The 21,378-nt window shown below is 37.9% G+C and overlaps 2 protein-coding genes across 3 annotated transcripts; both read left to right on the top strand.

Moving 5' to 3' along the window:
* Positions 1 to 4,131: 4,131 nt before the first annotated feature.
* LOC124300837 (sorbitol dehydrogenase-like) lies at positions 4,132 to 15,585 on the top strand. 2 transcript variants are annotated; one of them, XM_046755256.1, is made up of 8 exons: positions 4,132 to 4,397; positions 5,450 to 5,483; positions 7,513 to 7,673; positions 8,280 to 8,443; positions 10,310 to 10,494; positions 13,449 to 13,627; positions 13,710 to 13,831; positions 14,560 to 15,585. In XM_046755256.1, the coding sequence occupies exons 1-8, from the start codon at positions 4,344 to 4,346 to the stop codon at positions 14,717 to 14,719; spliced, it is 1,059 nt and encodes a 352-aa protein (XP_046611212.1). In that variant the 5' UTR covers positions 4,132 to 4,343; the 3' UTR covers positions 14,720 to 15,585. The 2 variants fall into 2 exon arrangements, with proteins under 2 accessions (XP_046611212.1, XP_046611213.1); XM_046755257.1 differs by lacking the exon at positions 5,450 to 5,483.
* A 2,464-nt stretch (positions 15,586 to 18,049) lies between these two features.
* Positions 18,050 to 21,056, top strand: LOC124300839 (lysosomal acid glucosylceramidase-like). The gene is made up of 6 exons (XM_046755261.1): positions 18,050 to 18,370; positions 18,443 to 18,708; positions 18,824 to 19,255; positions 19,352 to 19,428; positions 20,262 to 20,545; positions 20,797 to 21,056. The coding sequence occupies exons 2-6, from the start codon at positions 18,675 to 18,677 to the stop codon at positions 20,894 to 20,896; spliced, it is 927 nt and encodes a 308-aa protein (XP_046611217.1). The 5' UTR covers positions 18,050 to 18,370; positions 18,443 to 18,674; the 3' UTR covers positions 20,897 to 21,056.
* Positions 21,057 to 21,378: the final 322 nt, after the last annotated feature.

Below are 21,378 nucleotides of genomic sequence, written 5' to 3'. Positions count from 1 at the left end.
CCTCTTTTTCTCTATTCTAAAAAATTTTGTGAATATTTTTTATTTTTTGTTGTATTCTCAGCCCACGCATTATACTGTACAAATAACTGTGTAACTTTCTTTTTGACGAAAACATGCCTTTCGCTTACAAAACTTGCCATTTTTAAGGTCTTGTATATTCAACAATGTTTGGCTTCATTTGAACGTTTTCAAATTCAGCTTTTTTGAAAAGTATATGTCGCTGTAATTTGTATATGAATGCAGAGAGTCTCCATTTTGGAGCCGTATCTTCATTGTTAAATTCCATACAAAAGTGAATGTTTGTACACAATTTTGCAGTCATACGGTAATTCGATGCACGGACGAAGTAATATCAAATCCATCTATAATCAACTTGTATTACTGTGAAACCGTTTAATCGTGATAAGCCCAAGGTTTTGTCGAAATGCGGATAATAAATCATCCTAAACGCATCGAAACTAAACTATTGTTGAACCGATATCCGGTTGGAAACATCGTCGTTCTATCCTCTATGTTCCACTATCCGTATATGCCACCAGCACCGTATTTAACGATATTATTAGAGTGCAAAAAGTTACGCCACGAAAATATATTTGCGACGTGGATGAACAATGTTCCATTTATTATTTTGAACATAAGCCGTCTGGGAGAAAAAAAATACCTATTGTAATGCGGTTCTCAATGTCTTGACAAGGCAGTCTTTTGATAACATGATTAATTAACGTATTATTTTTCCTTCTGTTTAATCATATCTTTGCCATTGTAATTAAACGATATTGTATCCCAAGTAACGCACAAATGACTTATATTCGACTTATTGCAGGCCGAATGAAATAAAGTCTTTGTTCATTCGCAATAGACAGCGTAAAGGTTTATTTTGAAAAGACTCGTCGTTATAAAAAAAACGACAAGAGTTCAGTATCGACTATAAAATGGAGTACATTCGTGTTATTTCAAAACAGTTTCGATGTATGTTACAAAAAAAAAAAAAAAACATTTGCTCTCGTCATTCATATGTATTGAAAAAGTTCAAATTACAATGTTTCCAAACGAATCGATTGAATCATTAATAAAAAGATTCGATCTTAAAGGACCAATGGCAAAATATGCACTTCGAACAGCGATAAACATTTTTATCAGGTCCTATCATAATTCGGTGGTCACTTTTATTTTTTCACAGTTGTCCACCTGTTTGTGATAAGTTTGAGGTTACGTTATTCTATGTATTGTTGACGTTTAAATTTCAGAAAACATACGCAATTTGTTTTTACGCGCCGTTTTGACAACGGCAGAATTGAGGAAGTCTGTAACTGTGCAAAAACAACGCGCATTTTTGAAAATTTGTACTCTGTTGAATTATTCAACTGGACTATCGGGAAATCTTTTGCAAAAAGCAGTAGGCAAGAACGCGCTCAAGAAAAGTGCAGTGATTAATTGGATGAAATCGTTCAAGGAGGGACGGACTGAGGCTGCACCGAGGTCGGGTCGACCGAGATCGCCTTCCAGACAAGAAAGGCAAGAACGAATCCAGGAACTGTAGCGATGCTCCAGTAGAGTGAGCATTAATGACATCTCCGCACAACTGAACATACCTTCCGCATCGGTAGAAAGACTGTTAAGAGACGATTTATGTCTGGTGTCCAAGCTCGGCGAAAATGTTCCTCATTCGTCGTCGCCTTCCCAGAAGGAGAAGCGAGTTAATATTGCACATATGAACTTGTCGTGGCTTAGTCGTCGCAAAGATGACTTAAGAAGATTCATTTGCCTGGACGAAAGTTGGATCGAATTTTTCACCCCCCTTCAAAGACATCAAGCGCGCTCCTGGGTTGGACCAGGCACATCAGCCGAGCCCATACCACGCACAGAGTTGCACGAGAGAAAGGTCTTGCCGATAGTGGGCATGGATGTTCACGGCATGGCGTTTTGGAAAACTTATGAGGAAAATATCACGATGACAGCCGAGCACTATAAATCGTTTTTAGAGGAATGTATCCCAAAATAGGCGATACATCGCAACATCAGAGCACCAGTTCTACCGCATGACAACGCCAGACCCCACAAAGCCTACGTAGTTCAGGAGTTAATCGAAGACAGGAGTTGGATTGAGTTGCCGCATCCACCATATTCACCTGATATGAATCCGTGCGATTTCAACTGCTTTGGCCATTTGAAGCGTCGGTTGTCTGGCCATCGATATAGCAACAAACCAGAATTGGATTCCGCCATTAACACCGCAATTACTAGCCTTAATGAAGATGGAACATTTAATGGGGTCAATGACCTCCCGTCAGTCTGGCAGCGTGTCATTGATGGCGGAGGGGACTAATAATTATTAAACAAGAATATCGTTTATTATTAAATAAAAAATAAAAGATTTGTTGAAAAATAAAAGTGACCACCGACTTATGATAGGACCTAATAGTTCACGGAATAGATCGAACCACTAATAACACATTATTTACCTTCAGAGGGCCGGCCTGGCTCTTCTAGAAGTCAGCAAAAAACCCGAATTTTCCACCGAACCTGTTGACCGTTTATATACATCAATCATACCTTAAAAAAATGTCGAATTTCAAGGAAAAAGTACCGGCCCTCTAAAGGTTAATGTTAGTCGACTCAGCAGGTAGAATTTTTGCAAGTCAAGTAAGATTTTAACGGTCATCTAGGCGTTTTTACTAATTTTGACCGTCTGAATCTTTGTTTGAGGGTCCGAACGACGAGGAACTCAATCGTTCCAATTGTAAAATTGGGCGCTGTCATGATATTTATTACACAACCCGATTTAAACGTGTCCTTAGATTAATCTGATAAGAAAATTTTCAAATGCAAAAATCAATGAATGTCAAAGTTCTCTAACCCTCTTTGAAATGGCTTATAAATTCGGATAGCAAAATTTAAATGCAAATTTTTACATTTCAAAAGCAATTTTGAATTCTTTATCTGAATATATGCAAAATTTTATAGGGAGAAAAAAATGTCAGGACAATAAAGTAGATTTTTCACCAAAATTCAATACCTACTCTTTATTTGATGAACCACAATCATCGAAATGTAATGGTAAAATATCGCATCACATAACAATATTACATAACATAAAATATTTACCGAAAATCCTCGAAATTGGTATTACGTCACGAGCTAAAATTTGTTCGAGTAATGTTGTCAATTGCGAGAAGTTTCATACAATTTTCTCTTTACCGAAGTACCGGATATTCTGCAAAGTATTTTTCTCGACGTTGGGATGCTGCGAAAAATTGGAAATCGGTACTGATGTAACGTAAAACATCAATTCAATTCTTTCTTCTTGATCTTTGTAAAGGTCGAAACCGCGTTAGCCACAAGATCTTGCATCCAAAAGAAATTTCTGCAATTGCGATTATTCTACGCACCTTAAATATTGTCATTTTATGTCACAACCGAAAAATATACACCAAGAGAAATTTTTAGTTTTTCGTAATTCCAACAATATTCGAAAATTTTTTTTCAACGATACCTGTTTTACTCAATTTTTCTAGTTACTATAACGAATGAAATTTTTCTCAGTCTAGTTCCAAGTTCAAATTGAAAATGAGTTTTGTAATTGTAACCAGAAATTCCTACCAGTTCTTACTATTCTTTTTCATCATTGTCACTCCTACTGTATTTTCCTACAACTATTGCAATAATTTGACGTTGATTCATCGATAATTCGACGTTTAGGTCTAAAATATAGTATTCACAAATACAATCAGTCACTTGTACCAGATCGGTTTTTGTAATTCCAAAAACATTCTACCCCAGGATTTTCTAGTTACTTTATAAACAGTTGAACTTCTTCTCACTGCATCCTCCGTCCATCCGGACGGATTAAGCCTACTTCATCTCTGCGTTGAGATCCGACCCGCAGCGTACTGCGCATGCGCATAACCACGTATGGTTGCCTACCGTGCAGGAGCATCCAGTAACAAAAAGCAGCAGGTATAATCACTAAAACGGTTGTACAAAGTATCGCCGTGCGGCGTGAATATAAAAGGAACGAGCGCGTAGTGATTGGCGGGGAGGGGGCGGGGGAGAGAGCAGAGGGGGAGAAAGGGAAGAGGGACAAAAAAAGAAAAAAAAAAAAAAACAAAGGAACCTCAAAGATGATCCGCGTTGGTCGCAACGTGCGCGCGATTCGACGTCGGTTTGTGTCGAGTCGACGAAAGTCGAGAGCTGCTGCTGTCGGGTGGTGGAAACCGTGATAACATCACGTGTACTACGGCCACTTGCCTCGTATAAGACGGGTTTCAGAGTAAAAACTGCACTCGAAGAGGATATCCGCCGGTGCTGCACCAGCATTCAAATCTCAAGACACGCCGAGCAATATGGGCAAGGATAATCTCACCGCGGTGCTTTACAAAATAAACGACCTCCGACTGGTGAGTAGTGTTCACAATTTTTCAGACACTTGGGGGAAACGTGTTGGAAATTTTAATTTTTCTTTTTTTTAATTCATTTTTTTTTCATACTCACGTTCCTCGCCAACATTGTCCGCAATTATTTCGCATATTCGCCTGATTTGCAACGAGATAAATTTTTGACGTTCGATATGTCGGAGGAACGAAGAAAATGACTTTATCGATATAGAACTGTGGCTATTAATGGTGATAAATGATCTCAGGAATACAGTTTTTGAATCGATTTCGAGATAACTGCGGTTGAACAATTTAGATTAGATAAATTTTTCGCTTTTATAGAATGATCGTATAATCTCGCGAAGCAAGTTAACGATTGATCGATAATCACCGTAACAGGTGGGATTTTTACACGCGATTTTAGTTCCGCGTTTACGCTAATTTACATCGGCTTTTCATCATTATTTATTTACCGTTCGACGCGTCTCTGACGAGTTTAGAATTTTCGAAGCTGCGCCGCGACACCTTACATATGTGTATAATATTTATACACTCGTAACCCCGATACGGTCAAATTAAAATTCAATGCTGACCTAAATATTGCGTATAGTATACACTATATTCCTGTGTAGGAAGCTGAATACGGTATCGATTTCTTAGCGTGTGCCGCTCTGAGAGCTGAATTGTACGTGTATGTAGTGAGGTGGCAGTGACGTCCGCGAATAGACACGTGTATTCTCAGCTGTTGGGATTGCATTATTTGCGGATTGGCGAATTGCGCAAATTTTGCACATCGTATGATCCCCGAATAAAAACGAAACAAAAGAGGGAAACGTAAAAAAAAAAAAAAAAAAAAAAATTAAAATTAAAAAAAAAAAAATAATACACAAAGAAAGAGAAAGAATTCCATATTTCTGAAATATCGACTGCGTACGGAAGCGTTTTCTTTTCCTGATTATCGTTTTCTTTTGGTTTTGTTTCGTTTGTTGTTTTTTTTTTCTCTTCGTTTTACTTAAATAGTAAGCTCCTTCCGAGATTTAAATATAGAGGCATTTTTTCTTTACTTCACGTTTCAGGAACAAACTGACATTCCAGAGCCGAAAGATGATGGTAAGCCTTTTATTTACGGACTTGTGATTCGTCTGCTACTCACGTGTGACGTACAGCTTATTGATTAGGTACCATTACAATCCGACTTACAAGACTTTACGCTCAGCAAACGTACGAGATAAGGAGATAAAAAAAATTATATAAGAAAAATAAAAAAAAAAAAAAAAACACTACACTCGTCAAGTTTTTAGCAAATTTTCTGCAGAGACTCGTCTAAACAAGTATTGGAGGCAATTATTGAATATTGTAATGATTTGGAAGCACGCGTCGCTTTTTTACGCTTCAAGGTCGGTTTATAATTCCTTCCTCCAACGTAACTTGTACACGTTTTTCGTCAGCTTGCCGCAACACTCGTGTAACAGAAAGATCAATAAGCGAATGCGGATACGCGTGTTTTACAACACCTACGCACCGCAAGGCTAATGCCTGTGACTCGAAAAATTTACCAAATTTCGCAAAGATAGAATTTGTGTGTACTCAGTCGTTTTACGTCACGTATACGTACGATATAGCAATTTGTATGCCACGGCCAACGCTGATAACCGGCAACTGTAAGTTCTTGCTGTGAGCCACGTGGTCCGTTACGCGACGGCCGCACTTTCATTGATTAAAATAACAATTTCGCCAACACGTTAATCGTAAATCGGTTTCCATAGGCTTGAGTGCCGCGAAACATTTTTACAGCTTGTATCGTTATAAAAAGAAGAATTAATTAAATATTAATTTGACGTAAGGTTAACTCTTGATCAACTAATAACGATAGTTTTACATTTAATATATACAAATATGCATATTTAACGGGCAAAGTAATTTGTTTTATCGAAGTTTGGCGAAACAAGGAAAACTTTTTTCACGTAGCTTGCGATCGAAGAAAAAGTAATAAATGAATGACGGGATTATCTTGATTCCAGATACGGCAAGATACAGTTCGAACAAAATGTCCGTATTAACGTGTAATTCTATTTGCAGAAAAAGTGACAAACGAATGACAGATTTATCTTGATTCTAGATACGGCAAGACCGTATTAGTTGAAGGATATATCCATATTATTATATAATTTTATTTGCCAAATAAGACGACAGCGTCTTAATATTATAATACGAATTTCTTAATAAGTGTCTGGAAGTTCCTTCGTTTTTTCCTCGTCTCCTTTTTTTTTTGCTTTCCGAACGGCAAGAGTTTTTTTTTCGTTTAAGCGCGCGGTAACTCCTGTTATTTTTTTCTCGGTTATCGGATCTAAAAAATTGAATGTCAGATACAGGAGGGATCCTTGAAACGCAGCTATGTCCAGTTAGTTATGCACGCGGCTGAGGTATAGCACAGCTCAAAGATCGGTTTCATAATTGTATAGGCTGGCGTTGATTCCATCAGTGTACGAAGATTTATCTCTATAAAGCCAATCGATGGCAATCGACGCGAAACGTACTCGTGTTATATTTTTAGCCATTGACCGTTATAGACATTCCGATATTGCCTAATGCAATATCTATAACAAAACTATTTTCACTTTGACCGCACGTTTTACTCGACACGCTTGTACTACACGACCATCGGTCATAATCGGAAATCTCACACATTGATATTAATTGTATCCTTACGACTCCATAATACTTGTCTTTATTACACGCACGAGACAACGATCATGTCATAATTTCATACTGTCCAAGGAATTCTGTATCATACACACACAGAGAAATGATTTTTTGAGTATTCTCTATCTCTCTCTCTCTCTCATTTTTGAGTATTCGAACTCAACTTACCGAGTTGTTATACTTTTTGGAAAAATTATTTCGCGTCAACTTATCCACTCATGTTAGTTTCGATTGAGAAATAAAAATGATCGCTTTTAGCCTTGTTTCGTTGTTAGTTAAATTTCGTTCAGTCAAACGAACACGAGTCGAATCAACAAGTATCTTTTCACTGTGTGTACAGTTTTATTTGTGTTGAATAAATCTGATCTCCTTAGTGACGAACATCGGGTTTTCGGTTAAGTCGACAATTTTCGCTACTAAGTGCTAATTTTCACAGAGGTACTGCTGGAGATGTCTTGCGTTGGGATTTGTGGCTCCGATGTTCATTACCTAGTGAACGGTAGAATAGGCGACTTCGTAGTTAATTCGCCGATGATCATCGGCCACGAAGCAGCTGGAATTGTCAGCAAGCTTGGGAAGAATGTGAAAAACCTCAAGGTACTCAATTTCGCTGGTGCATACAGAGATTTTCTTCGTACGAAACTGCAGCTTGATTCCACGCAAGGGAAAATATTCTTTCAATTCAATCGATATCATTGACTTATACCAAAACTTGAATTAAAAAAACAAACAAAATTATACCGAATATCTGCAAGATTTACGATGATTTCAAACTTTCCACTGTCAAAACCGATGAATTTCACTCAAGTCGATACAATAATTAAAACAGCTTAATTTCGCAGTTTGGAAAATATTTCTTTTGAATCGTTGAAACTGACGAATTTTACTGAATTCGGTACAAAGCTCGATTCGATGTAGGAAAAATTTTTTTTATTCAACAGGTGTCATCGTTCATGACCTTGAATTAAACAACCACTAAACGGTGAAAATTATTTTGGATACCAAATTTCCGGCAATTTAAACTTACTTAAGATGTGTTGAATTATAATTAGAATTAATCATGCAAACAGAAAATTTTTTCCACCAGTTAAAGTCCGACTAATTTGCCTCTGAGCTGCTTACGTTTGTAGAAAATGTCACGCTTGTGGTAAAGTATGAGGAAGGTGATAAATAGCGAAACTAAATCGGTGAATGGGGTTCAAGGTTGGCGACCGTGTCGCTATCGAGCCGGGCGTACCTTGCCGTGTGTGCGAGTTCTGCAGAAGCGGACGATACAACCTTTGCCCCGAAGTTATATTCTGCGCAACGCCACCCGTTCACGGAAATCTCAGACGATTCTACACCCACGCCGCCGACTATTGTTTCAAGTGAGTAACGTATCGAGTATTCAAATTTTTCCCGCCAATTTCGTTGTCAGGGTTGCCAAAATAAGGACGGAATTCCAAACCGATCGCGTTACCGAACCTTGTGGAAGTAATTGAGCCCGAACTCCGGTATATTTCTGATACTAGCCCAGAGCTATCGGTCGACCGTGGCCGAGACCTAGAATAATATAATGGCAGTTGGTGACCTACTACGTGACGTCAAACTCATCTTAGCAGTCCCAGTTCATCGACCTCTTCGCACTAATTGACTTTAAGACGATTATAGTATGGATGTATTATCTCAAGGGTATTGGAGGGGTATTCGCATACACGACACATGAATGTACGCTACTGTGAGTGACTTTCGTCCCCTAAATTCTCGATAACTAAGAAATATTTTGAGCATTTGTTGGGTGGAAATAGTACCTTGGATACAATTGTGGTAGGTGCAGAAACAGTCGAGATAAATCAAAAATGAGTCTGATATTGGAATAAAATATTGGCAGAATAGCCTATGAACAACTAAAACACAGATGCACCACATTGACGCAACAAACATGGCCGCCGTTCGAGTCGAATGGAACCACATTTTAAGGTTGGAATGACTCTGTGCGCTCTGCAGGCGCTGGGTATGTTCCAAAACCTAAGCCTAGAGTTGAGTTGAGTTGAGTTGAGTTGAGTTAGGTTTAGTTTAGTTGAGTCGAGTACAATCAGCTGATTCTCGATTCAGCCATGAACGAAGGAGAAACGCAGATATTTAAACGAAAAATCGGTGTTAGTGTTGGAAAAGAAATTGCAGCGAAAGTGAACGACTTGGTGGCAAACTTGGAACATAACCTAACTACGTCTGACTCTACCCTAGGCAGTTTTTAGTTGAGTTAAATTGCCAACTGGCAAGTTTCGGAATGGTAAAAGTTCAGGATCAATATTTAGAGTTGGCCAGAGGGAACTCAACCACTGAGGACTGTTTCACTCAAACCAATATCTAGGAAAAATAGTTAAATCGCAAAACCAAGTTACAAATTAGTCGAAATTCTGCGATAATCTAACAGGCGAATATCGTTATTATGCCTATATTCACATTTATTTTCAAACAAAAGATGTGTCCATGTAATTACGGGATCAAAACAGATGCAATTTAAAGTAGATTTCACAATCATAAAAAATGATTATTACTGTCACCACTTTTATAGTGATGTTTGAGATTTTTTTCATGGTGATTTTCGACACTTATACATTGAATTTTACCACGTAATTTCGAAAATCGTTTGATCAAATCTAAGATACACGGCATTTTACGTTATAGGCTGTAAAAAGTATCGATCTGACAAGAGATCTTGATCACTATACTCGACGGTACTTCCAGTATAATTGAACTGCTTTGTGAAAAGTACCACTAAACATACTATTTTAAAGCGACTTAATATCCCATTATGGATCGATGCCAATAATCTCGTTACACAATATGTAAACCATGCTGAGCTACGTGACCCAGATTTCGAATCAACAAAGTTATTCCAGAAAACATGACGACGTGCATGACGGATTAGACCGTGTGGAAAATCGCCGAAATCGCCGAGTCACGCCCGGATTTTGTGCAATCCCGTGTGGCAATTTCCGAACGAGTAATCATGTTCTTTGAAACTGTCAACTCGGCAAAGTAACGAATCTCGGCCTTTTATAAGGTTGATGTTTTATTGATTATTGGTGACTTTTGTACGTTGATATTTATATGGGTTCGGTAGTTATATCGGAATACCAATCATGACTTGTTTGTAACTTGAATTGTGATCCTAAGGAAGAATCGTCCTTCGTTTCACCTACCGTGTCACGAATGACGTTCGAATAAAGCACGATTGTTCAACGCAGGTTGCCGGATCATGTTTCCCTCGAAGAAGGCGCACTTCTGGAGCCTCTGTCAGTCGGTGTCCATGCTTGTCAGCGGGCCGGAATCACCCTGGGATCCAAAGTGCTGATTCTAGGTGCCGGACCCATCGGCTTGGTCACTCTCCTGGTCGCGAAATCCCTCGGAGCTACAAAAACCGTGATTACAGGTAGGGTCGAATTCCATTTGGAAGCCTAGATGCGATGTAGACATTAACGAACAGCAATTACTCACGTCCTGAAATCGGAACACGCTTTATTCCTGGCCTAGAACTTCGTACAGTGACAATTTCGGGTGACTGGCCTTGAATATCGCGAAATCAAGGCTGCTTCCACTTTATGTAATCGCGTAATAATGTACAGAGAGGGTTTCGAGTAGTTTTACGAAATGGAAAGTCTTACCGTGCGGCAGGTCAAAGTCTCCGTGTGTTTATGGCGGTAGGAATGCGGTTGGATTAAACGGGTTATAAGCCAGAATGTATCCAGGAACGATTTTTCGCTGATTATTTGAATCCGTTTTCCAGAAATCTGAATTTTTATCTTCGACTATAGAGAGTTTATAGCGTCTATTGCATCAATATTTCATTATTTCGAGCGCAACTTGTCCGCGCGTGAATGGATTTTTAGGTAAAATTTATAGAGCTACTTTACACGTGTAGTAAAATAATTCTAAATGGTCGATAATAACTGTCTGGAGACGGAAACGTGCAAATGTTTTTTTTTTTTTTTTTGGGTGAATAAATTAAAACTTGGAGAGGTAAAAAGGTTGTCGTTCTCCAATTCGATAAGTCGTTATAGAATGACATAATCTGACACTCAGATTTCATCAGAATGAAAAAAAAAGAAGAAGTTACAACTCAAGTCCAGTTAATAGCTAATACAAATGATTTATAGTTGTTCGAAATGTCGTTGCTAATTTTCTTTGGAAGTATAAGAATAAAAGTATCCTTACATCGTTGTATCGAGAGGCAGATATAAAATTGCGTAACTCTAGGGATCTTCTTCATTACTTAGATCTTCGTGAACGTTGAAAATAATTAGTCAAATATTTATAAAGCTGTATTTTCCAAGTGGCTGAATAATCAAAATCAAAAATATACATATACTTTCTTCTTTGACGAATTCTGCAATTCTGCTTATCTGACCATCGGACGGTTTAAATATCTCTCGAAGTGTGAATTATTTTGACAAATATTACGAATTTGTCATTGGTGATATCCGTTAGAAAAAAGAAAAAAACCATTCCAAGGTCCATCGTTTCCGATACATTAGTGGAAACCTTTCGTTCTACGTAGATTCCACATCATCGCCACGGTCGGTGCGTACAACGTTATTCTTTTTTATTTTATCTGAACGCTTGTGGGAGGATTCCATGCATATTTTCACTCACAGTATCTCGTGATAATACTCCGATACTCGTAGTATTCACTAGGAATGTTCAGATGAACCACGTGCATGTCAACCAACGAACCACATCTGCTATCTTCGGAGTGATAAATGATTGGGACTTGCACGCACCGACCGTTTTCCAACTTTTACTTCCACGTGACAGAGCACAGGTTGGAATTATACGGGCCGTTTTATTTTTCTCAAAAGACTGCGAAAACTTGAAAATTATCTATAGATAATTACGATTAATGGTTAATGGTTAGTGGAGAAGGGTATTTCCCAACATTTTTTTCATTTCGTGATTTAATTTAATTTTAAACGTGAATTTTTTTTAAGTCTTATTACAGGTTTAAACTAATGGTATTTGTTATTGAAATGTTCGTTCATCGGTTATGTTACCAAGCAGTTTTATCTCGTGCAATAAGTATCTTTATTACGGGCAATAAACACCAAGCATATTATATTGTCGTCTTACCAGGAATATACCGAATAAATTATTACTGATAGTAACTCATAAAAATTAATTACTCGTCTTGGTACAAAATAAGGGTGATTCTTATCAGTGCAGACGCTCATTTGCCTCGTGGTTATACCGAATCGTGAGTGCCGTTGAACAGTACGCAGGCTATTTTAATTAATATTGTAACAATATGCCAGATTCTGCGGCATGGTTAACAGAATATTCACGGTTTGTATTGTATTCAAATAAATGTTTATCAATTTTATTTCACATCAAAAGGAAACGGTGAAACTTAGCATACCGAGCAACAAACTTCGCATGCGCAAACGAATCGAACTCGATTAGTCGTCGAAATCGTACCGCGACAATATTTTCGTTTGCAAATCAGAGCAGCCAATTTAATGGGAACGGCAAATGAGATACATTTCAAAACCTCCCGCGTTAAGTGGCAAATCAAAATTACGTTTTCACGGTAGCTGATGGCCATCAGTCAGTTGACAGTTAAAATTAAAAGTTTGCCAAGCCTTTCTGAATCGTGACATCAAGCGTTTGAGATTCGCTTTACTCTTAAAAATTCTTATCGCCTACATAACCTCCATTAGCTGCGTTTTATACAGCTAAAGCTTAAAGTAATATAGCAGTCCTACTCTTACCGACCGAACAAACTGACCCTTCCTCTTTCTAAATTAAATAAAGAAACGAACGGAAAGAGTTCAAATTTCGAAGCAGAGTTCGGGACAGTTACTCATATCCTGAAAGTCGTCAAAAAAATTTGCGGTTTTTGACACGTGTTAGTATTTCCACATTTCCCGTATTTCGGAGGCCAAAAGTGCATTGTGGAGATAATTTCCGCGATTCCGGAAAGAACCAGAAGTAAAATAAGCTTTCGCTGGACTGTTTTCATACAATATTGAAATCGCTAAACGAAAACTAAAAATTACAATAATAATAACACGTGTCAAAAATCCACTCATTTTTTTTTTATGTTTTCCAGAATATGACTCATTTTTCTGAATTCAACTACGACAGAGCGATTCACCGTTGAAAATTGAGCCCGTTTTGTTGATTTTTATTTAATACAGTATGAAAAAGGTTGAGTCTGCTCGGTCGGTAAGGGTACAACTGCTACATAAGCTTGGACTGGTCAGCTTTCACGAATATCCAAGAAAACTTGCGCGTGCGCAGTCGGACGTTCGGTCTGCTAAATTTCACCGTTTCGTTCTTTAGATACGAAATAAAACATTCGTGAAACAGCCAATTGAAATGAATTTTCAGACCTCGTACAGACCCGACTTGACGTGGCTAAGGATTTCGGCGCCGATGCGACGCTTTTGGTCCAAAGATCCGATGACGAAGCAACCCTGGTCAAGAAAGTTCACGATCTGTTTGGCTGCGAACCAGACAAGACGGTGGATGCCTCAGGTGCCGAATCCTCGACTCGCTTGGCGTTGCTGGTCAGTTTTGAAGGTTGATTATACATGTCATCAGTTTCCAGAATCAATTTACAGTCTCAATCACTGCTGGTGTTAATTTTAGGCCACTAAGTCGGGTGGCGTAGCTGTGCTCGTCGGAATGGGCCCACCTGAAGTAAAACTTCCTCTCGTCCACGCGTTGGCCCGAGAAATCGACATCAGAGGAGTCTTCCGTTACGTTAATTGGTGAGTTGGAATCCTGCTTATCCACTAATCACGCCTAGGAAAATTTTAATTTTTTCACTTAATGGTTCTTGTAAAATGCGTGGCGTCGTTGCGATAACGATCTAAATATTCTTTGACTGCAAGAAAAAAGGTGTTAACAAATGTGTTACGAGTTAATGGTTCGGTGTGATTATAATTTTTAATGCCATATTCTACTTTTGGCATCAACGTTAAATGATCGTGATAGTTACAAGGGAAACTAAAGTACGAATTACCTCAACTGTAAAGAATAATAACACGTAATAGATTTTCTGGTTTCATCTGCAAAACACATTTTCATTTTGTACCCAGAATTATGTTGTTCGTCTATCGATCGCAACTATAAATTTTTCTCGGTGCATTTCCATAAAGAATAGATCAAGTCGGATATACAATTTTGCCATTAAAGTCACCCTCACCTATTGTGCTTTGGATAAGCTTTACTGCACTGCTCGCAAAATTTGTAACACAGTTCAGCTTTTTCATACACTTGACAAGTCATTTCGAGTATTCGTTTGGTTTTTTTCCCGTTCATATATGTTATTCGTATATCCAGAAATCTGCAGAAATTCGATTCCTCGATCATCCGAGCATACGTACTCCTATAATGATCATTACAAAAGTTGCAATCAAAAAAAATCTAATCCAACGCGAATGTCGTTCGTATTATGCACATTGATGCTAACGACAATGTTGTATCTGTGTTTTAGTTATCCAACCGCATTGGATCTCGTTGCAAGTGGAAAAGTTAACGTGAAACCGTTGATAACGCACAACTACGACATCGAGCAAACGCACGAAGCATTCGAGACAGCAAAAACGGGCCGTGGCGGTGCTATAAAAGTGATGATTCACTGCAAACGTTCTTGAGATATAATTTATTTCATAGGTGTTGCTATGGTTGCCGTCAAATTTTTTAGAATAATTTATTTTTGCTTCGGGCATATGTTAAATTACCAAATAAGCAGATAAAAAAAAAAAAGAGGAAATATAATTTTAAAAAAACTCATTCCGTCGCAGTGTACTTGATGTTGAAAAATCAACAATCCTGTGATATATTGTAACGCGTAACGGGTATCAATTATGTGTAGAAAGAGAGAAAAAGAGAGAGAGTTTTGTCAATGAAGGTAAAAAACAACCACATTCAATGTCTAGTAACAATCAAGTTCAACGAGTTCGATCTAAAAACGTGATAAACAAAAAAATAAGACAAAAATAATAATAACAATAATAATAATAATAATAATGAAATAAAACGAGAACAATAAGATAAAAATACTATGGTACAGAATGGATAAATTTATTCCAGTTGTTGAAAAACACTTAATTTTCCTAAATAACATATTTGCGTGACTGTACAAGTGAGCAAAACCTTTGGAAATTAATCAACCTTGTATATATCTTCACCATCTTTCTATACTGCAAAAATAAATAGTACATTATGTAACAAGGGAATAAAGTCGACTTTTATTCCTGCGTTACATGTAAGACTTTATTTTCGACTCAACTCTGGACGGAATATTTATTTGAAAATTGGGACTTTTAAATTGGGCTCATGTTTCCCGCAAATGCGTTTTAAGAAAAAATATGCCACTTTTGTCCCTCTTTTGAGGTCAGAAAAGTTAACTTTACGGTTGAGTCGGAAACAAGTATAGTAAAATAAAGTGCGGCAATAAAACTTTGTATAAACTCACCCGATGGAAGAATTTATTGTAAAATAAAACTATTAAAAATTTCAACTGTCTCTAGTGCTTATAGTTCGAAACTACAACAGTTGTAGGTTTGCTTAAAAAAATTACGCACGGTATTTCAAAATACTTACAGGGAAACATAGAAAATATGGTAGTTAAACTTTTCGGACCGCTGTACAAATCTTTAAATCGAATTTAAAAATCTATTTTCGAAGTCTCCGTCAGCGATTCGAAATATATTTTCAACTTTTTTCGCCAGGATTGAGCTTTTCTACCGACTATCTGTTATTGCGTCCAAGTTTTGATCCAGGTCAGTATTATGAGACTTCTGTTTTGGGGGCCTGGCTGATTGCGTTATTACTTTGCGATTACGACTAATAATAAATCGAAATCTTGTTTGTTCACGTAAGCAAAGTGCTCGTTACTTAACTATCGAGGCGTTGGTTTTATTATTCCCGGAGAACTTTAATTAACTGAAACATAATAATGATAATGAAGATTGCAGAATTCAATGTAACCTCCGGAAGATTTGAATATCTTGGCAATTATAAGAGTTAAGCATTTTTTTTTTTTGTTTTGTTTATCGTATACAAATTACATTCCGCAAATCATTCTGCGAAGATATTCTGTTGATTCATATACGAGACCAGAAGCTCAAGATAGATCTTAAGAACCGAAATAAAAAATTTATCCGCTGATTTCGATGTGTAGAGAAATTATGCAATCTTAATAATGACATGGCGTTGCGCTAACTCAGTACGTATATAGTTTTTAATTATAAGAAAAAGCTTTTTTCAACATAATCCAGGCTGAGTTTTTCATTCATCACTTACCTCACTCTTCCCCACTATTTTAAAACGAATAGTCAAAGTTTTTACACAATTTAAAGCCATAGTTTCTTTTATTTTTTTAAATCCATTATCAGATTTTGCTAGCCTATGAAATCGAGGCAAATGGTCATATAGCTAGAGTTTTTATGGCGGAAAAATATTGCACGAAGACAATAATTTACTATTGTTAAATTGTAATAATTTCGCTAGTTATGATTCTATGATAGAGTGATGGAAACTTGATGGATAATTCACTTGCGCGGAGAATTCGCTTACCGAGAAAAAATAGCAACAAGTCATAAAAATGTATCGAACAATGTTACATCATGATGCTCTCGTTTCAAAATTATAATAACCAAATAATTTACATAATACAAGTCTCTTTGAAGTAATTCGTCGATATAAATTGTCTACTATCAGCACCGGCAAGCTATCAATTAACCAAGTAATTGGGGGAGGGGGTGGGGGTAAAATACAGATTTTAATCTCAGACCTCCAAAATTGGTTCGTAGCAAAAGTCATCTACTGGTTCGTCATTCACACCCTCGAAATCTTATTTTTTTGTTTACATTTAGAGGTCAAGTGCGATTCGTATAGATTGCCTGGTACGATGATGTGAATTTTTCCTCAGACAGGAGCACCAATGCCCACTAAAACCTCGAATTTACGGATTTTATTGAGAATTATAACTGTTACAATAAAATATGTACTGACAATGTATCCGAAATACGTGTATTTGAAATGGCAAAATCCGCTTGGTGGCACGTGTTGGAGTTGAGGTAAAAATTTGAAAAAAGTTAGGCAATTATTTTTGAATTATTTGAAGTTGATTTGGGGGCTGAGACAGAAAAAATTCGTCAATGCCCTAAATAAGGGACACCCTACTGTACACGGTGCTAAAGATTATGTTTATCGTCCGTCGAGCTCAGAATTTAGAAACGAGATTGAAGTTTGATCAGTTACACATTTGCGTGGTTGATGATCAAATTTTCTTAACTAAGATTCTAGAATCGACCAGCCTGTGATTACAGCATTTGAAAAATTTAATCTAATTGTAAGTCCATAGATGTTTGATATATGTAAAGCCAAGTGCGCAGCCTTTTAATTACGTGCGAAGTACTTGTTCTGATTGTGATAGTATAAAAAGGCGATAATTATCGAAATTGATTACAAAAGGTTAAAGCAGTTTCAATGAGATATCAGTATGGATTTTACCTCTCAAAAATTCACTTTTATCAGTCTAGATTTTACCACTTAAAAATGCAATTTTATCAGTATGGATTTTACCACTCAAAAATTCGCTTTCACAGCGCAAATTGAACCATCGACAATCACAGACGTAAAATTTCAGGTGCACATCGACGGTAAGTGAATTTTTGTATTTCTCAATATTGCGGCGTAGTTGGATATCTGAAACGGATGTCCAAACTTTATAACAAATCCTGGTTGAACTTTGTATCGCAATTCTGATAGGTGAGATGAATTCGAAATCGAAGAATGTAGAATTTCTGACATAGATTCAATACATCGTACGACCTAGTTTACTTACAGGATAACTTGTCAGAACAAACAGCACAAAAAGATCCATCTAAGCAATGTCTGCCGTTTCGTTTCTTGATGTCCAACAGTTGCCAAAGACATCTTTCACATATCAAGACATGTATTGAACTTCCAAAAGCGGAAGCTACTCCATGTATATCTCGAGATTACGGAAATGGCGGAACAGTCTGCGTGTGCAACGGAACTTACTGCGACAGCACTCCAGAGTACGAGGTTCCGGATGTCGGTTCATACATTCGGTACACCTCGAGTGAAGATGGTTTACCGCTGAGCATGACGCAAGGTGTCTTCGACGACGAAAACACATCGGCGGATATCATTCTTCGACTCGAACCTGACATCACCTACCAACGAATTCACGGATTTGGGGGTGCCATGACGGATTCGGCGGCCATCAACATAAAATCACTCAGTGAAGGTGCCCAGGAAAATGTACTGAGGTAGTATATACTTATATGCGTGTAGTACTTGCATAGTACTTATATCTTTATTAAAGTTTCCTGAATTTTTAGATCGTATTTTGGCGAGGAAGGTAGTAAATATAATCTTGTACGTGTACCCATTGCTGGGACTGACTACTCTATCAGGATTTACACCTACGATGACTACGATGGCGATGTGTCACTGGAAAAATTCACTCTGGCGGACGAGGATCTGATCTACAAAATTCCGTTGATGTAAAAAGCTCTTGAACTAAATCCGAGACTCAGATTTTTTGCAGCATCATGGACTGCTCCATCCTGGATGAAAACTAATGACTATTATCTGTGCCAAGACGGTGAGGATTTACGTACCCATTTACGACACAAGCAAGGGTCGTTTGAAAAATGCATTGCAACCTCTAATGGGATCTGAGAAGCTTCGTTAGAATTTGATAGAACTTCCATTCGTAGGATTCCTGTTAGAAGAGTACTACCAGGTGTACGCTGACTATATCATCAAATTCATGGACGAGTACAAAGAACATGGACTGGAAATGTGGGCAATCTCGACAGGCAATGAGCCGGTAAATGGGATCCTACCGGAAAGTATCTACAACTGTATGGCGTGGACACCACAGGGTATCGCAAATTGGGTTGCCGAAAATCTCGGTCCGACAATCAGCAGATCAAATCACAGTGAAACTCTTATCTTCACCCTTGACGACCAGAGATCTCGTTTATCATGGTTCGTTGAGGAAATGTTTGAAAACGAGTTAGCAAAAAATTATACAGCCGGAATCGCCGTTCATTGGTATTTTGATCAAATGAGTTCCACGAATTTACTCGACGAGACCCATTCCAATTATTCCGATAAATTTCTTCTACTGACCGAGGCTGCGATATGTAAGTAACAGCAGGCCACAGTTAATGCACACACTGCACATGTCCGCAACACTTTCTGATCACTCATGTCCATGGTTGACGGTCTTTCTTATCAAGGGAATGCAACAGCTGACACATATGTCTCTCTGGGATGTTGGGATCGGGCTGAACAGTACATACTGGATATAATTGAAGTACGTATCTTATGAGAGTGTTGTTCAATACGGTTTACAAGTTAAACTATGCAAATCAGTCTAGTCGAAGTCGTCATTTCGGATAATGACATCAAAGTTCACTCTGATACCTCCCGAGTAGAAATTTGATCAGGCCAGCCTGATGTACCAGCAGGATCTGATCAGGTTGAAATCAGGCGTGCCTCGTTAAGGTACACCTGACGTGACCCTCGGCAGGTTATCATCAGAGATCTCTTACTGAGGTGTGCCTGTTGGGTCCCTGGTCAGGTTATTACCAGGCATCCGTCACTGGGAAACCCTACTACGGCGTACCTGATCTGATCCTGACTAAACCTTAAACACTGCAAGTACCGCGAGTGGCCACCAGGCCTCCTGGAAGCCCTGGGCGTTCTCACGATGGGAACATCAAATGACTTGTAATCAAGTCTGGCCATCTACGTACGAAATCGCGCGAAATATCATTTTGCGTCTTATTACTTTTGTAGATATCCACCTACAGTCTGATCAGGTAGTGCCTTAACCTGGACTGTTAAAGGCCTGATGAGGCCCTGGTCCAGTTCTGATCAACGTCTAATCAGAGTCTGACCATAGTAACTGAACTCAGCCTGATCAGGTCATTCGAAAACGGCACGTTACATTTCTGGTCAGGCTCTGACCAGGTAGCCTGATGTGTACCTGACCATGGCCTTGTCTGAGCCTGATGAAAATTTCTAATCAGGCAGTGTTTGTAACATACCGATGATACACTACACGTTCTCATATTCCACACCGCAATTTCTGCAGCGTGATGCTGTCTGTTTGTAAAAATTAAAATGAATCTGATGCTCCCTAAGAATCTGGAACACTGGGTGACTGGTTGGGTGGACTGGAATCTCGATTTGGACATAGATAGCGGTCCTGCTTGGGACAACAATACTCTGGATGCTTCAATTGTCGTGAACGCGGATGAGGACGAATTTTACAAACAGCCAATGTTCTACGCTATAGCCCATTTCAGCAAATTCATCCCACGGGAATCTGTACGAGTGGAACTTTCAATGAGTCAAAATGAGACTTCGGTCAAGTCCGTCGCTTTCAAGACACCGGAAAACGAGACCGTTCTTGTGATCTATAATATGTGAGTGAAAGATATAATGACAATCTTCATAAAGATTCAAATTTATGGTATGGTGGTTTGTACAGAAGCGGCACGACAATTTTCTCCATTCCATTTTTCAATCACGTTCAAATTCGTACAATTAACCACAAATTATTTTAAAAAAAACTGTAATAAAAATAGCATCGGTTTGTGTTGCCTATTAGTAAATAATACATTTACATCTCTGTCAAGTTAGGCCGTATCTTCGAATTGAATGTTTTTTCTTTCAGGTCAACTGAAGAACAGCAGGTGACTGTTTCTGATCCAGAGAGGGGAAACTTCACTCTTCAATTACCATATAAATCAATTCAGACGATTCTCTACAAGTGATTGTTACACGTTACTTTGATGAAATTTGTGTTTACAGAGGGTTAAATTTGACTGACCTACTTGTATCCGATAATCTGACATAAATAATCATTTATGCAAAATTTAGTTCACTGTTTATGACCATGATGCGAAACTTAACAAAACTAAAGAAATCGAGAAGTGTATAATTTTAACGAGACAATTGAGATCGAGATACGGAGTATAGTTTGAAACATAAAAAACTTGGATTGAAACTAAATGAACTAAACATTGATAAGGCAAACAAAATATGAACCCAAAGCTTGGATCGTGGAAAAAAAAATACACAAAATCTTCCAAAATAGTAAAGCATTACAGAAACGGCGAATGAAGTTTAACTTGGCGATAATCGGTCAGGTAAAAAATTTGTTTCACAATTGACTAGAATAAGAATAAATCCTATCTCGTGGCGGATAACAATCATGATGCATAGTAACAAAAGAAATCTAATAAAGAAAGAAGAA

Source organism: Neodiprion virginianus, chromosome 3 (genome assembly GCF_021901495.1).
Source record: "Neodiprion virginianus isolate iyNeoVirg1 chromosome 3, iyNeoVirg1.1, whole genome shotgun sequence".
Lineage (NCBI taxonomy): Eukaryota > Metazoa > Arthropoda > Insecta > Hymenoptera > Diprionidae > Neodiprion > Neodiprion virginianus.
The sequence above is the reverse complement of the archived record's forward strand: the minus strand, read 5'-3'. Positions and strand labels throughout refer to the sequence as shown.

Excerpts from the sequence above, each read along its gene's own strand:
- LOC124300839 (XM_046755261.1), top strand. The coding sequence starts at position 18,675 with ATGAAAACTAATGACTATTATCTGTGCCAAGACG. Across the intron at positions 19,256-19,351 it reads ACTGACCGAGGCTGCGATAT|GGAATGCAACAGCTGACACA; the intron begins GTAAGTAACAGC and ends TTTCTTATCAAG. Across the intron at positions 19,429-20,261 it reads ACATACTGGATATAATTGAA|AATCTGGAACACTGGGTGAC; the intron begins GTACGTATCTTA and ends ATGCTCCCTAAG.
- LOC124300837 (XM_046755256.1), top strand. The coding sequence starts at position 4,344 with ATGGGCAAGGATAATCTCACCGCGGTGCTTTACAAAATAAACGACCTC. Across the intron at positions 8,444-10,309 it reads GCCGCCGACTATTGTTTCAA|GTTGCCGGATCATGTTTCCC; the intron begins GTGAGTAACGTA and ends TGTTCAACGCAG. Across the intron at positions 13,832-14,559 it reads GTCTTCCGTTACGTTAATTG|TTATCCAACCGCATTGGATC; the intron begins GTGAGTTGGAAT and ends TCTGTGTTTTAG.